The 17,572-nt window shown below is 33.8% G+C and overlaps 1 protein-coding gene across 1 annotated transcript; it reads right to left on the bottom strand.

Annotated features, from left to right (window-relative positions):
- On the bottom strand, positions 1-6,742 carry LOC128674239 (uncharacterized). The gene is made up of 9 exons (XM_053752702.2): positions 6,364-6,742; positions 5,507-5,716; positions 4,660-4,870; positions 3,858-4,223; positions 2,361-2,546; positions 1,868-1,989; positions 1,416-1,577; positions 871-1,041; positions 1-524 (listed from the first exon to the last, which is right to left on the bottom strand). The coding sequence occupies exons 2-9, from the start codon at positions 5,705-5,707 to the stop codon at positions 234-236; spliced, it is 1,710 nt and encodes a 569-aa protein (XP_053608677.1). The 5' UTR covers positions 5,708-5,716; positions 6,364-6,742; the 3' UTR covers positions 1-233.
- Between the last annotated feature and the right edge of the window lie 10,830 nt (positions 6,743-17,572).

Here is a 17,572-nt window from a genome sequence, read left to right as displayed (position 1 = left end):
TGAAATTTTAAGCTTAGTTGCTTTAGTAATTTTGACGTTAACTTTAACCTGCATACAAGGCCAAGTACGCCATTTGGTATTATCGGCGGCGGCGTGCTGTTTAAATCTCACGTCAAAGTTTACCCTATTATAATATTATTTTTGGTTGGTCTTAAATATACAATTAGGTCGTTATATTTAGATTTAATATTCAAATCAAAATAACAATTCATTTGTTACATAAGTATCTTTATTTAGCTATATTGCTCCTTGAGCACTCTCCTTAAAAGTTTACCCGAAGGGTTCTTCGGCAGACTATCTAACAAAACTACGTCTTTGATCCTTTTAAATTCTGCCACTCTTTTATTAACGAAATCAATTATATCCCTCGTGTTTGCATTACTACCATCTTTTAGCACAACGAATGCTTTAGGCACTTCCCCTGTTCTTGCATCTGGAAAGCCTACAACACCTGCGTCTTGTACGTCAGGATGTTCTCTTAATAAATGTTCCAACTCTGCTGGTGGTACTTGAAATCCTTTGACCTGTAAAACGGAATGTGAATATCTGATGATAAAAATGCTTTTTTAAAGATCAGATCAGATATTTTAAAGTCCGTACTGCTTAGACACTGAATTCTTCATGCATAGATAAAAAACAAAACTGTGGTTACTGTTCTAGAAGAGGACCACCCTCTGACTAGACTATATTCTCATGTGGATGTCGTACGATGCGACTAGGTAAATACTGTGACAATTGATGACAATAATAGCAACATAGAAGGTTGACGTCAAGTAGACTGCCAGTCGTCAAATATATAGATCTTCAAAGTTCTAAGGTATATTTTGGCTTCGGGCCACCATAACAGAGACAAACCAAGAAATTTCTTACCTTTATAAGTTCCTTCAGCCTATCAGCTATGATAAGTCCCCCATTCTTGTCCATTGAAGCTAGATCACCAGTTTTTAACCAGCCTTCCTCTGTGATTGAATTTTTAGTAGCCTCAATATTATCTCTATACCCTTTCATCACGTGAGGACCTCGGATTAGCAATTCTCCAATCTAAAAAAAAAAACTACTTTTATCATGTCGTAAAAAATATTTTTCCACGAGTATTATAAATATTTTGTTTAGTTATCACAAAAACAATACAAACTTTAACTTTGACCTTTAAGAGTATTTTTCCGGTTTCATCTTAACCTGTTAAGCGTCGGAGTCCAGCGAGCGCCGGGCTTTTTCTTACCCACCTAGAGATTCCTTGGTGAGTGATCAGAACAAACGTATTCGAGACATTATGTCTGCTTATACAAATGTCTGCTGAATCATTGTTCTTGTGAAGAATGTGAAGAAAATGAGGTACTTTAAGTGACACAAAAAAAATATTTCCTGTAAGTCGAAAAATATTTATGTAGGTTAGGTATAATTTCATAAATCACCTCATTGGGTCCCAGGCTTCTCATGTTAGAATCCACAATCCTGGCCTCAGAGTTTGGTACAGGATACCCAGCAATTTTAACATCCTTCGAGTCTTTTGGCGGCGCAGTTGCCAAAGGGGAAGTTTCAGTCAAACCATATAAATTCGCGAATATAAGACCTTCCTGGAATGGAAAACAAAAAAGTTACATTTATAATAATTTTAAAACTATAACGCTTTAATGAAAAAAATTAAATTGTATTTATTTTTAAGAAATAAAAAACAGTCAATAGTTAAATCAGTCAACCTTTTTTTAATTTCCAACGACACAACATTTTGGTAAGTTTACATATCGATCGATGAAAAAGAGATGACTTGAGAAAGTCTTAACATTGAATAAGAGATGAGGGGAGTCTATTATAATATTCGTGCATGTTGTATAACAACTAAATCTAACAAATAAATATTACAAACCTTTCCTTTATCCAATACTCTATCGACATCAAGCTTCGGAAGAGGTGCTGCTCCGCTGGTCATCAAATTGACGTATTGCAAATGATCTTTCTTCAGGTCTGGGTGAGATCCCATGAATAATACTGGGTAAAGAAAGAAAATTATAAACAGTTATTGCTTTTAAGGCAAATCATCACATTGATGAATATAATAATACGGATTTGGTAACTATATGTAAAAGAATATATATAGGCATTAAAGCAGGTACAAGGTGGTATTGCCTAGAAGCCCTAGTCAAGAAAGGCACAGCTACGGGTGGTCACGACCCACAGTTATGAGGATACGACGATGATAATGATGTAACATAAGACCATCCAGAATTCACGTTGTAGACGCTGTCATTAATCAAAATAAAGTGGGATTCAGCTGAACATACTCATCGTAAGGCACCAGAAAAATGGGCTTGAAAAGTTACCTATGTGACATGTGAATATGAATAATATAAACTTATTACCAATAGGAGGTGCAGCGTTAAGTAGTGTTATCTTCTCCTCTTTCATAGTGTTCAAAAACGATTGCGGCTGGAACTTTGGGAGTGAGACCACTTTGACACCCACTGACAGTTTGTGAAGCAACGTGATGGATAGTCCATAAATGTGGTAGAACGGAAGAACTGCCAGTATTCTATCTTGGTATGATGCTGAAAAATCAAGGTTACTTTTAGTAATCGGTGCCAAATATAAATATTATATTTGTACATAAAGTTAACAAATATGTGGTGCTAATTTTACTGAAAAATAAATCGTGATAATTTACGAAGTATAAATTAATGCACTGTAGAATTTAAACTTCCTTGACTAAACAGAATTTTGATTAGATTTAAATGTTTGGAATTTTTTGAGGATATTTATATATTTTCTTTATTAAATTTAACTTTTGTAAGTACATTTACACACTAGTAAATTTACACTTAAAAGGCGGACTAAAGCTTTAAAGGGCTTTTTCTGCCAACGTTTTATCTGACTAGTTGCTCCTCTGACATAGCATTATCGAGCAGTAGCAATCTTTTTAGATACTTCGCTTATTCGCAACTGCGAATAAGCGAAATATAGAAAAAGGCACCGTTTCACAGCTCTGAATGCAACTGCATTCAGAGCTGTGAAACGGTGAAGCCTGGGCTCAAGTAATCTTCAAAAATTTGAATATCTGGCTGTAAATTTACGTCATTCCTCCTTGGCATTATTGTCATTTACTAAGGCCATGTAGACGGATTGGTACAAAATGTACAGTTTGAGAAAACATAATAATTGATTATTTGGTCTGTTTTCTCAAACTAAATCTAAATTTATCGTTTGGTATATTTTGAAATATACCAAACGATAAAGTCGACTGATCGTTCCCGAGGGCATCATTGATCCTCTTGTACGAATAAAAGATTTTATCACAATGTCTATATGTTTCTCTGTCTACGCTTGCAATTGGTTCCGGATGCTGTTTGTTACGTTGTCAAGCAAGCAGGTCACAGCTTTAATTCAATTTAACGATGCACTGCGAGAGAATGCTTTTTACATCGCTTCAATATAATAAACGCCAGCGACTTGGAATATAGTCACTGTAGTGACAGGTTGCTAGTATGGATACTATTATGGATTGCTAGTATGGATAGTCTCCTGTTTATAGCCCTCTTCCCTGATTTTACAATCTGCATGGGAAGAGAAGCAGCAGACTTTCGACCACTTTGCGACCCAAGGATAATCCTTGACGACATCTATCCATCATTGGGTCCTCATACACACGCATATCAATACGTGCCAATGGTCTGTCTGCTGACGATCTTGCGAAATGGGGACGAGAAAGTTTGAAAACAACCGTGAATATGCTTAAAAGAGAGAGATATATAAATGAGAATACTATGTTACATGATCCATAATATTTTGCGCAAAATTGAGGAACTAATGCATAAGATTGTAGTTATTAATAGATACTAAATTATTATAATAATTTAACTCACCTGTAGTATCTTCATAATATTTAATCTCGTCAACATCTTGTTGTACGCAATTTGCTACTATGTTTTTGTTAGTCAGTTGCACTCCTTTTGGTAGGCCAGTGGTACCACTAGAATAAGGCAATAGTGCAGTATCTTCAGCATTTCTGTTTACTTCTCCAAGAATACTATGATCCACAGTAGTATCTAGGGCTAATTCATCAAAAGAAATTGTACCTTCTGGTATATTGTCATTAGTATATCCTTTGCATGATATAATAGGTAGGGATATGTTCGATAACTTAATTGCTTCTTTGAGGATGGGTATCAATTCTGGTATACCTATTAGTACTCTTGGTCGTGAGAGGGTTATTTGTCTTGATACTTCATCTAAAAAAATATTGTATTATAATCAAAAAACATTACTTTTTGGTAGTCTTAATATCATTTCTATGATTAAAAATAAAACTATTTAAATGTATTTTAACATACTATTTCACCGCTTGTTCATAAAATATCTAAATGAAACATCATACAGGTAGCGCAAAAATAGTGTTTCACAAGTATTGGATAGCGTTATCTGGCCAATCACATCAGGAAGATTTTTCTGACGGTTAGTTTATCTGTCAGATTACAATTTTAAATTTTATCAGAAAGTGGTAAAAAAGGCCTTAAGTATATAAATACGATCATAAAACCAATGAAGTAATAATATTTCATTGGTTTTATGTTCGTTATACGTATGCACGATATTATTAGTTTTATCTGCATCTATTGAATTTTGAGTTAATGACGATAAATGACGAGAAATGAATAAAAATCTTACGAGGAGTGTAAACTGGATTGACTGTGGTCACTTTAGCTCCAGCTTGTAAAGCTCCTATTACTGCTAAAGGATAATCAGGAGAATTTGGCATCATCACACAGACAACGTCACCGTCTTTTATATTGAACTTCTTCCTTAGATTTGCTGCTAAATTTCTCGAAAATTTGTGTAACTGGTTGTAGGTGTAGTTGCGTTTTGTTACTCCACATATCTGTAAATGAAGATAATATTAGGTACTAATGTAAATTTCGATTAAATCTGGTAAATAGCGGATTCAGTGTGTGTTTTATCTGTAGCTAGACGCTGATAATGATTATCTAGTTCAAAGGTTTTATTTATTGGTTTATTTAGATTGATTATCTAAATTTTAAATAAACTTTGATAAGGCACCACCTTATCAAAGTTTGTTTAAAATTTAGATATTTTATTGTTGTTACATAATATGTATAGTTATCATAAGATTGGCGATAAAATAGTCCCGCCAGGCCCGCCTGAGCACGAAATGTGAAAACAACAAGATAACAATAACTCATCTACTTACTATAAATAGCTGTAATTTGACACTTTAACTATATTAACAACATAACCATTTCAACTAAACATAAGTTGGTGTTAAATGCAAAAGTTTAAAGGTCACACTTCTACCATGTCGCGAGTGGTAAGAAGTTGAAATATAAACGTCATTGTTAGTTGCAATATAATGTGTTGCTATAAACTATACTTTAACAACGGATTAACGGATAGCTTAAGATCAGTTCTCGTCTTCTAAATGGAAATGTATGTCTACAGAGAACGCAATAAAGCTTACTTTTCAATGAACATCATCTGCGGACCATAGTCTACTTACAATTGCAGTTTTATCAGCCCATCGATCCATTTTCTCCCAAATATGGTCCACTAGCGTTATATTTGGTATTTCCACGTCTTTGTATGGTGATTTAACGATATTTTCTGGTGTCCATACACCTTTATTTCTAACTAAAACGTTTGGTTTTGACGAAATTAACCGCAAACCCCTCGTTAATAATATGTTTGTGTTTGACGACATTATCGATATCTGAAATGATGTAAGATTGTTTAGTGTTACTAAAGCATAGAACAACTTGTTTAATAAAGAGAAGGACTAGATAAAATCTAAACTAGCATTAGTAGTAATAAATATCTAGTGTTAAGTCAACATATAATCTCTCTCATCTGCATTCCCGGTTACGTTCGGGGTTGTGAAGCCGCGAAGCCCGGGGTCAGCCGAAAAAAAACCTTAAAATTTTGAAGATTCGGCTGTGATTTACAACCGGCCACCAATCTATCGTCAACCCTCCTTGAGAATGTTATTGTGGCCAATAAAACATTAGCTGCCGCTGTGTGTGTGTTTATGACGTCCACGGGAGGATATGGAGTGGTCCTATTCTAGAGCGGAACCACACGCAATATTAAGTCAACATAATAATATTAATAGATTTTTTCTGTTGAACGCGTACTTTGGTATTGTTAAAAGTAAACACAACACCAATACTAAGAGGCAAACACTGTTCAGTCATTTTCTCAATTATTTTTAAATATAAAATTAAGTCTTCTCTTACTTAGTACTTATTGTATATTTTATATATATGTTTTATAGTATTAAAACATGGTCCGTCACTGGAAATATAAACTTAATACTTATAACCATTGAATTCTCAAACAAAAAAAAATTTTTTTACTTACCTATTATTTCTCAATACGAACGAACCAAACAGTTCCCTTTTAGGACCAATCAAAAGATCCCTTTCAAGGTCAACCACAAAATCCAAATAACGACCACCCACGATAATTCAATAATATAAAATTTATGTTGTCATTCCTTTCTTAAATTTTCTAATTATTAAATTATAAAATTTCTCACAAAAAAATTTTATTGTTTCTTAACATCACATTAATTTGTTTGAATTCTTTTAAAAACTTAAAATGAATGGATGAAAAATTAATATATGTTTTAGTGATCACTCAAAAACAGTAAGTACCTATTGGAATATTAAAAACGAATTACTATTAACACTGTACACACACGTTAAACCACAAGTAAACCTAAACCAGTATTGAATTCAAAAAGTCATGATTGTATAGAGATATTATTTTTTTATTTCAGCTCTTATCTCCGTGTCATAGAGTCTATTTGTCAGTAATGTAGATATGTTATCTGTACTATAATGACTTGAAGTCGTTTAGCCTGTTGCTACTAAAACAAGTTTTTAGACATAATCAAGAATCTTTTTAACAGAGTACAAAAAATAGGAGTCTCAGTTCGTCGTTATCTTTTTTTATGTATGTTACTCGATTACACGGAGACGGCTAGGCCGATTTGGATAATTCTTTTTTTGTTTGAAAGTGTATGCTTCCAAGTTGGTTCTATAGTTTCCACGTCCAGATCTGATGATGAAATCCTGTAGAAATTTCAGGTTTATTCCTAGAGACAAAAATGTATTTGCATGCACCTAAAGCTTGAGTTGAAGTCTATACCAAGTTTATCTCAGTGTATATAGGCCAAAGACAGCCAACTTGTAATTCGTTAGAATATCCTATACTAATTAATATTATAAATGCGATAGAAAGTTTGTTTGTTATCTCTTCACGCTCTATCTGCTCAACCAATCTTCTTGAAATTTTGCATACATGTAGTTTGAAGTATGTAAAAGGACGTAGGGTACTTTTCGTCCTGGAAAAATAACTGTTTCCGTGGAAAAACTACGCGGGCGAAGCCGCGGGCAAAAGCTAGTATTTATATAAGATACCACCTATTCATTTAGTACCTCATTTTATTCTAAACTTGGCACCGACTTCAACTCAAGCCGTAGGTACAAGACGATACATTTTTGTCTCTAAGATTAAATTTACATTGATAAATTTTATGTCACGGTTATGAGTTATGTCAACTTTTAAAATAACAAGTTCAAATACATTTGTTATTAAACTATAGGTCTGTCCTGGCTTCACTCGGGTAAAACAAAAAATGTTATGTCATACCAGAAGGTTTCGTGTTCGACTATCTTTGTGTCAAATTTTATTTAAATCGGCCCAGTAGTTTTTGATTACTTTTTGAGTTCATCCGTTACAAACAAAAATACAAACATTTTCTCTTTATAATATTAGCATTGATAAACATTACGTGACTATGTATTTTATCAATGAGAGCAAAGTATCATATAACTATACACAGTAACTAGCTATAAACAAACCAATAACAAGGCTAACAAGGCCAATTTTGATGGATCATTGTTGAAAAATAGTTATTTCCTTGATTCAAGTAGTAATCTCATAACAATGACACAATGCTATTATATAATGTGAATTGCACTTTGTGAGACATGCACGTTCATTTAATTGTATCTTTAATGCAAGTTTGTATTACGACTTCGCACGCGTGAATTTTCCAAGGGATATGTACTTTTGAAAAAAATTAAAGTTACATTTGTCTATTTGAAAATTTCACGAAGATAAATTCAGGAGATTTAGAATATTAGTTGTGTTTTACTAGGCGTTGCCTGCGGTTCCGTCCGTGAAGTATCATTTTCCACCTCTCCTAGTATCTCCACACCAAAAATCACCCCAGTGTAATGTTGAAATTTGAAGTGAAATAATGACGAACAAATACGCGTTCGGATATTAGTGTTAATTTTATTGCTTCCGATAAGATTTAGTTTTTTTTTCCTATTAGATTTTAACTAATATGAGACGATATATTTATAAATTGAAAATTGAAAAATAAATAAAAAATATTCTGCTGACAGCTAATGAACTGTTACTAATGATCATTACGAATAAAATTTCACTTGTTATCCTATACCACAGATTATATAATACTTCCAGTACATACTACTTTGTTGGTTATCTTTATATAATAACAATTTATTCCATGTCAATGTAGCTACTTAAAATATTCCTTTTTAACACCCATTCTATAGCTACTTAAAATATTCTTTTTTAACGTCCATTATCTAATGCGTTAAGATGACGGCTCAACTCGTGCACGGTACATTAAACATTTGTATGACGGAGTAATGTCTCTGTTCAAAACTCGCTAATGTTTAAAAATATTCGCATAAAGCTCACGATGTGATTGATGTTGTATACACAAACAAATCTATTTCAGGACATTTATTTGTGGTGTGATATTCTATAGAGAGAAAGATAAAATAACGTACTTTTCAAAGTTAAAGTTAAAATTGATTGGTACAACCGACCCTTACAGTGGGTTGCAAGTCAACTTTGACGTGAAATTTATCTTAACCGCCGTTGAGACAACATGGCGTATTTTGCGTTGTTGCGCAGGTTAAAGTTAACGTCAAAATTGATTGGTGCAATCGAGCATAAAGGTGTGGTCCCATCCCAGAATAATATACATCTATTCTCCTGTGGATGTCTTGTGACGAAATGATATGCAAGGCAGTAACAGAACGCCCAAAGAGCGCAACTCATAACTCTGTTTATAAAGGACTAGATGTTGCCCGGGTCTTCGCTCTCGTGGGAATTTTGAGATAAAATATTGCCTATAGCAATCTTGGATAAAGTACCTTTTCAATGTTGAAAGATTTTTTTAAATTCATTCGGTAGTTTCGGAGATTACCCGCATCAAACATACAAACTCACAAACGCTTACCTCTTTATAATAATAGTATAGATGAAAGCTATGGGATTTTCTTCATAAAAGAGAGCGAGAATATCCTTCAGAATACTAAGAACAAAAGTGGAATGAAACAAGAGGTACGTTACTGTGAATGACATTCCAGAGGTCGGCAATAATCCAATGATGGTAGGATACTTAGTATTTCGGATCGACACAGCCAGTCAGTTTGGCGAACTTAATTTGCATTGAGTGGAGATACACACAGACTGCTCGTTCGGTGAACAAGAAAGTTAATCTATTTATTTTTTGTATCTTGGGTTTTAGTTAAGCTTATGTATATTTAATGTATAGGTACTACTAAATCCTGTGTCAGTTTTGATTCTCGCTCAATGGAAAATTATCTTTACCATACCGACCATAAATATTGTTTGTCAGTTTATAACATTCTCACTAGTCCCCGTTACTATTGACTATCACAATACTAATTTTACACTTTAAAAGAGCTCTGTGTTGATCTAGTAATTGGATTCTTTTCTAATTTTTTTGCGATCACTGCGGTCTGTATACATACAAAAGAAAGAAAAAATGTTTATTTGTATGTATCATTACACTAGTTAAATTTTTACATACAAAAATTTTACAAAATTATACACCAAAACGGCCTTCGCTCAGCATGTGTCGTAGATCATAGCATGAGCCACGACGCTGGTCTTCCGCGAATACCAAATTTTCAAAAATAAAATATAAAAATTAAATCAATCACACAATGAAACATTTTCAATTAAAATTACTTACATGTGAACATAATAATAATTTATATAATTTAATCAAATTCACTTAAATTTAAATAATGGCACATTAATTATACATACCTAAGTGTATTGTATAGTATTGTGTATATTATATTTTTATTTTTTTGCACCCATATAGCATTCTCTCTATGACTCAATAGTTGACTAGAAAATGAATTTAACATAAAGTACTTTTAAAGTGCAATAAAGTTCTAAAACGTTCTAATGCGAACAAGAAGTGAGCTTGTCCGTTTCAGCGTCTGTATGTATACGGGTACTCCCTTCAAGTAATTTTCCACTTGATCAGTCTGCCTACTTTTTTCCTCTTCCTGTTCCCCATCGCAAGTCAAGTGTGAGCTTATTGGCTTGCTAAGAATTCTAATAAAAGTTAGGTACATCGAGTTAGTAGGTCTAAGTGGTTCTCCACCATTAGGGTACGACTCCACATCCAACTATATACTAAGACAAGCTACGTAATAACTATGACAGTGTGTCACAGCGGACATCGGCCCAGCTAGCAGTATAACCATACTGCCGGGCCGATTTTGATGAGACACCCAACTTCAATATCTCTGTCTATTTGTCAGAGATATCAAACAAACACATACTATATGAAACTAATATAATGAGACTTTAGTTGCTTCCTAAAAATCTTCCTTCCTTCCTAAAAATGATAAGATTTATGCGTTGCGAATGTGATTATCATCTAGCAATGCATTCTAGATCAATAAGAACGTTCAGCTCGGTTAGATGAAACAAAAGAATTTCGAGAATTTTCGACTTTCTTAAAGTAACGGAACCCCGTAATTTAAGAAGGTCGAAGTGTTCCAAATGGCACTTATTTAAAGCGACGTGATCCGTATTTATATTTGTTTTTATGCCATGCAATACTATCATACTCGTAGTTCCGATTCGGTTGTTACTAAGGGCCTATCCGTGTTGATAGTGCGTGAAACGACGGCTGTTCCCAGATATTTGGTTGCAAGGTCGGAGATTCAATCAGAATCTTTTTTTATTAGAGTTCCGTATCCAAAGGGTGGAATGGGACCCTATTACTATATTAATTAAGACTTCGCTATCCGTCTGTCACCAGGCTGAATCTTATGAATCGTGATGTTTTGAATTTTAACAGAAATTTCTGTTGCCGCTGTAACAATAAATACCTACTAAAAACAGAATTAAATAAATATTTAAAGGACCTTCCAAACTACATACGTAATTTTGCCGGTTTTCTAGTTGTGGGCGAAGTGCGGGTTTACATTTCCACTTCTCACCACCGAATCGATTCGAAGTGAGACGTAACGAACCAATCACATTGCGCTATTGTAACGCAACGACAACCACATGACACTGCAATATGATTGGTTCGCTGCGTCTCACTTCGAATCGATTCGATGGTGAGAAGTGAAATGCAAACCCATTCGACTCCGACTCGTATTTTCCGCTTTTATAAGTATGAGGTTATAGAAATGCAAAATAGGTGTGTGCTTTGTGTATTCAAAGTTATTTTGTGTGTTTTTGTGTGTAACCAACGTTAAAGGGACGGTGTTTTGTATGGAATTGTAGCAGCGTAGATGCGTGCGTTACAGTACATACAAAAGCGTTACGAAATAATAAATGAGAGCGAGCCCCAGGTCGCTAATAACTGGTTAGCTTGTGGTACATTTGAAAGGATTCTAATCGCACTGAAAAATAATGACTAGTGCGCTAAACGGATTCGATTAGGTGTGATTCTATATGGTGCGCTCGAAATACAATTTATGAGACAAAAAGCAGCTCGCCCCGACTTCGCTCGGGTTCAATATCGTGCATGTTATATACATACAAACCTTCCTCTTCAATCATTCTATCGCAAAAACCTGCATCAAAATGCATTAAGAAAACATAGGGATAGACAGACAGCGACAAGTGACTTTGTTTTATACTCTGTAATGTAATGAAGACACAAATCTGAGAACAAACAAAAGCCTGTGCCATTGAGTCGTTATCGAGGGGAACATTCATCGGAGTTGCCGAGTTAAGTGTTATCGCCGTTTTCAATTACAACCCGCTCACAAGTTTGCTGCTAATGGTTCTCAAACTTTTGAGGCCTTGAACTTAGTATAATTAGAACTGTCCTAGAATAGAACTCCATATCATCTGATACATGTCGTACGAGGCCACTCAAGGGTATACTTAACCATTGAGTGGCCTCGTACGACAGGTAGTAATAGGGATCAACAATAATCCCAAAGAGGATTGACGTAGGACAAGCTGCCAGTCGTAAATCACAAACGCGGATGTTTAAATTTGTAAAGTTTATTTTCCACGTAAAAAAAAAAATATTTTTCTTCAAATTGTTGAAAAAAAAAACGTTTTCCACGTTCACACTAGGCTTTTAACTACGAATGTAACCGGACACTTGCTAAGAGAAAGAAATAATACCTAGAATAAACGTAGATTTTCCCACTTTTAACAGAAACTGTATTTAGCAGACAAGTTTCTTAAGACTTCATACACTAAATATAGTATTTTTTTGTAGTATAAAATATGGAATAGACACACAGTTGGCGAATATAAAATTTAGGATTTTTTTGCTGAGGCCAAACAAAACACAATTCAATGATTTTTATTTGACAACTTTAAATCGTGTCCGTAATTTATTTATTTTGCTAAACTCGGGCGTTGTTCTAATAGAGGTACATTACTTTGAAAATAATGATCCTTGGAATTCATTTCTATAAAAGTCTCTGCAATAAATGGACAGTTAATTTAAAATTTTAAACTATTTGAGAATGATTGGCCTACTTTCACCCATTGAGAACGAAGGATATATGTATATACCTATTTGACTAAATTTCATAATAAGGTCTTGTGGAAGTAGACATTTTATTCTATTTTGAAAATTATAATTTTAAAAATTAGTTTTTGTAAAAACAAAAGTAAGGTGTAACATTTACCCAGTAGAGGGCCACGTGGCACAGTTTAAAAACAGTTTTAGTATTAATGTTAAATATATTAAGTACAAATAATACTAAAACTTTTTTATGGCGGGATTAGATGTGTAAATTATTATGGTTTTTTACCTCAGCGAAGCGGAGACGCGGCGCGTCGACCTATTATTGTAAAGTCTAAATGGTAGAGGACGTGCGAATAGAGAATTGTAGGCGAAGCTACGAAGTTTGCTTCTGTCATTACGTGGAATAAAACACGCACAACTTTCTTGGCGTTATTAATGGAGTGATTTACCATAGCCTTCTCCATTTCACACAGAAGTTAATAATCACCAAGTTTACAGGTTTTCCTCATGTTTTCCTTCACCGGAAGCAAGTGGTGAATGAAAACTGTTATACATGAGTCAGATTGGTATACAAACTCATGTGGCGTACGATTCGAACTTGGGACCTTTCAATCTTCAGTCGGGAGTCTTAACTAGTCACCACCGCTTCTGTCTACCTCGTTAAATATAAAGATGTGCTATTGTATCTGTATACTAAACTTAACTAGGTATACTCAAGTATTATTCAGGCAGGATTCGCTTAGAATTCCGCTCTAACGCCTGTACTCTCAAAGTTTGCTCAATCAAATTAGCTTTATTAAAGCAGCAAACTAATAGCTAAACTCGGACAAGAACTTACGACTTTAGTGGCCTAAAGGTGCAAGTTTAGTTAGAAGTGTATGCGGTAGTCTGATATTGTTGATAAAGAAATGGCTTCATCTATTCGGATACTAGACACACTACTAGTAGTGACTATCTGTGACTATAGTCTCAGATGATCGATGTCGAAATGGAGGGGATACCTTTGCCCAGTAGTGGGATACCACAGGCTATTAAAATAAAAGCGGATTCCGGGTTTGAAGGCATTATATATGTAAATCGTAATACAAAAATAAGAAATTTAAAAACAATTTTCTTTTTTATAGTTCATTAGACACTCTTCTCTTATGTTTAAAGACATTTGTTGACTCATAAAGACTTAAATTCACTTACAATGAGCCTAAACTAATACAAATCTTAGTAAATAAATAAACACACGCATTAAAACAGTATTCAAAACAGGCACAGTTGTAACTCTTCGTATTATTATTACCAAAACGTAGGTGCCTACTCAATTCACATTTTTAGCTAACCTTATTTTTACAGACTGGTATACTATAAGTCACGTATCAAAGAAATCGAATTTTCCTCGGAACATATTGACACTATCAAACATGGATGTAGCTGATAATATTTTCCCTTTTTTTCCTTCAGGTGATATAAGAAAAAGAACACTCTTTGTTTCTGAATTGAACGATAACATAGAGAAATGTTGTGGATAGAAATCTTTCCACTCTAGGTATATAAAACAACATTCTTGTAATAATCAAATATACTCTTTTGCCTACAAAACAACTGAATGAACTAATCCCTGATCTCGAGAAGCAACAAAAGAACATAGCTATTATAACCAATTTAACAGAAAATAATAAACGCCCGTGCGATCCTAAATAGAGCCTAGTTTCATTTATAGAATTTTGAAAAATCCGAGATATAATGTACTTTTATACCCCGTATGGAATAAATATTAGGATATTCTGCTTCCGCTTGGCCCTGGCAGAAGGGAACAAACCCAAGAAGCGCTGGCTTGATATCGTTAAGGATGGGTAATGTGGAATGCTGAAGACCGAACCACATGGATAACGTACGCTTAGAAAGAGAGAAAGAAAGAGGAATAACCTAAATACCTATTAAACTAAGTCCGCAAATGGTGTTACCAAATAATCAGTATGCGTCACTCTTAATAAACCAATAAATAAAAGAAATCAAAAACAAAAAGCAGGAAAACAAATAGAATTTGGTCAATACCTTAGATCAGGGAAAACTTGTAGAACTATTATTATGACCTATTTCGACTGTTGTTGATAAACGTAAACCAATTTCATGGATTCGTTCTTCAAAAAGAAAAACGGGACACATACCTATTTATATATATATTTCCTTATTTATTTATAAGTGTGATAAATTATTTAAAGACGAAGACCATTGGCGATATGTGTCAATATAATAAAATTGAGTAATCCATGATTTATATTAAACATTGATAATAATTTTAAAATCTCTAGCTTGATAATTTGTCCGTCAATCAGTTCGAAGCATCTGTTTGCATCCAGCGTCTCCCTACGACGATGAACTTAAATAACTATATTTCCATATTTCCTTTTTTCTATTATCGGAAACAAATACAAACATTTTGGCGAATCCCAGTCGGCAGCTGCTTATCAAATAAGTTTAACTCGATAAGTTTCGGTGGAAAATATCCCGCGGGATTATCTATAAGAAAAACAGACTGACTGCCGCGACGGTAAACAAGTTTAGATTTATCTAGGAGATAGATTTTCAACATTTATAATTCTTTGGCTTATCCATAGCCATGATGAGAGAGAGAGAGAGAGAGAGAGAGATCAGTAAACTTATTCCTATGTACTAATCATAGTAGGTACTTAACTTACGACTAATTCAAGTGGCCGTCGCCACTTGATCATAGCATTTTAGGTTTATTTTTTTATTTTAATTAAAATGAATGTATGCTAAACTAATCAGTTTTAAATTTTAGTTTATTCAGTATTACTTTGTTAATACACATATCTAAATCTAGTCTTAACCTGTCCCACCTGATCAGGTCAGATCCTATGTCCTTCTCTGCATTTCAATCCAAATGTATGGAAAATTTCAAGAAGTTTGGTTGAGTAGATAAACCGTGAAGAGGTAACAAACAAACAAACTCAATTTAGCAATTTTGTTAGTTGGGATGGGATTTAGTGTTATAGATTTAATCAATTAAGTAACAAAACTATATATTAAGAAATAACATGAACTACTTTTTATACGATGACTAAACAGATACTCGTAAAATAAGTTTAATGATTCACCAATTTAAAATGAAATATATCCAAGTAGAATTTATAAGAAGAATACTACACCTCATACTACAAGTTTTAATATCATCAACTTTAATATCACATATCAAAGTGCAGATAAAGTTTCCGAATCTCAGACACGTTGGCGCGGAAATTCCAGAGTTTTCGTTGAAACTTGTACATTACCCTCCTTCGGTTGGGTCGAAAAAGACTCCAATATTTCGGAGATCCGCACTCTGTGATAAACCTCTTTGGAGAAAAGTTTTTAGAAAACAAACCAAGTAGCGATGCGTCTTTGAAACTAAGATTCACTTTGGGTCTCGCACGGTCTGATACGCTGCTTAGTGTGTATGAGCCTTCGTTAATAAATTGTTTAAAAAACTGTGTAAACTGCATTAAAAATCGGTCGCGTGGTTTAAAAGAAGATAGCTTAGAAACAGACAGATGCGGCGGACGACTATGTATTATAATACTTGTATATAGTGCTAAAACATTTTCGAAACAAGCATTTGTCTGAAGAGATTCTATTGCATTTAACGTGCAATAAATAATGTCCTTGCAGTAAACCATTAAAGAATTTCCTCATTGGAAGCAGATTTGGAACTAATATTATATGCAAAAGCAAGTTTGTTTGTTACCTCTTCACACGCTATCTACTCAACCAATCGTCTTGAAATTTCGCATATATATGTTTATATATTTATGGAGAAGGACATAGCGTACCTTTCAACCCGGAAAAAACTATTGTTCCCGTGGGATTTTCGAAAAACCTATAATCTTTATAACCTACAAACCTATATATCTATATAATCTATTATAAGTGGCGCCAAATATAAAAAAAGATGGCACTATTTTTTAAGGTGGTGCTAGCTAAATGCTAATAAAAAACTTTGCTATAAAACACTAGATGGCGCTGTGTGTATTTTAAATGCGCTACGAATATTTTAATTCAACTATCCCAATCCCATTTTAATACGAAAAAAACACAAAAACAGCTAGTTATTCATAGAACTTTTACTATCTCACGTCTCTATCTTGTTGTCGATGCAAACAGAAACTAGGTTATTCTAAAACGAGCGCCACTCAGAATTAAGGATGCAATTTAAAATATTCTACAGGACCCAGTCGATTTCACCTCAAACGTATCCAATACCATTATTGGTTCTCCGCATTTCGAAGCAACGTATTTTACTATTACCGCTGAGGTAGCTTCGGTTAACTGTACAAAAGTTACCAAAAATAGTAAAAATCCAAATATTAGCCATATATATCTATTAGCTTAGTTCCCGAATGTTTATTTTTAGTTAATAGTTAAAAAAAAAACGTCATTAATGTTATTAGTCAAAATATCCACAGCGCTCGATAGATATCTTTTTAAAAAAATATATTAATTCCAGGAAAATTTTGTTCTCATTACTTTAATACTTGAAACTGTATAAATCGTGTATTGTTAAGTTAAATTATGTCTACAGTTGAATATTACAGCGACAAAGAGGGAGTTACCGGCTAGAACGCTGGTAATTAAAATCATAAGCTTCTTTGGCGTCACACGCTGAATACAGTCATACATTTAGTTTCTCCAGAGTGAATAGTATTTATTAATAAGCTTCAATTAACTACTAAGATAGATATAGATCCACTAAGT

The sequence above is a fragment of the Plodia interpunctella genome, chromosome 12 (assembly GCF_027563975.2).
Source record: "Plodia interpunctella isolate USDA-ARS_2022_Savannah chromosome 12, ilPloInte3.2, whole genome shotgun sequence".
NCBI classification, from domain to species: domain Eukaryota; kingdom Metazoa; phylum Arthropoda; class Insecta; order Lepidoptera; family Pyralidae; genus Plodia; species Plodia interpunctella.
Note: the sequence above shows the minus strand (reverse complement) of the source record. Positions and strands in the feature narration are given on the sequence as shown.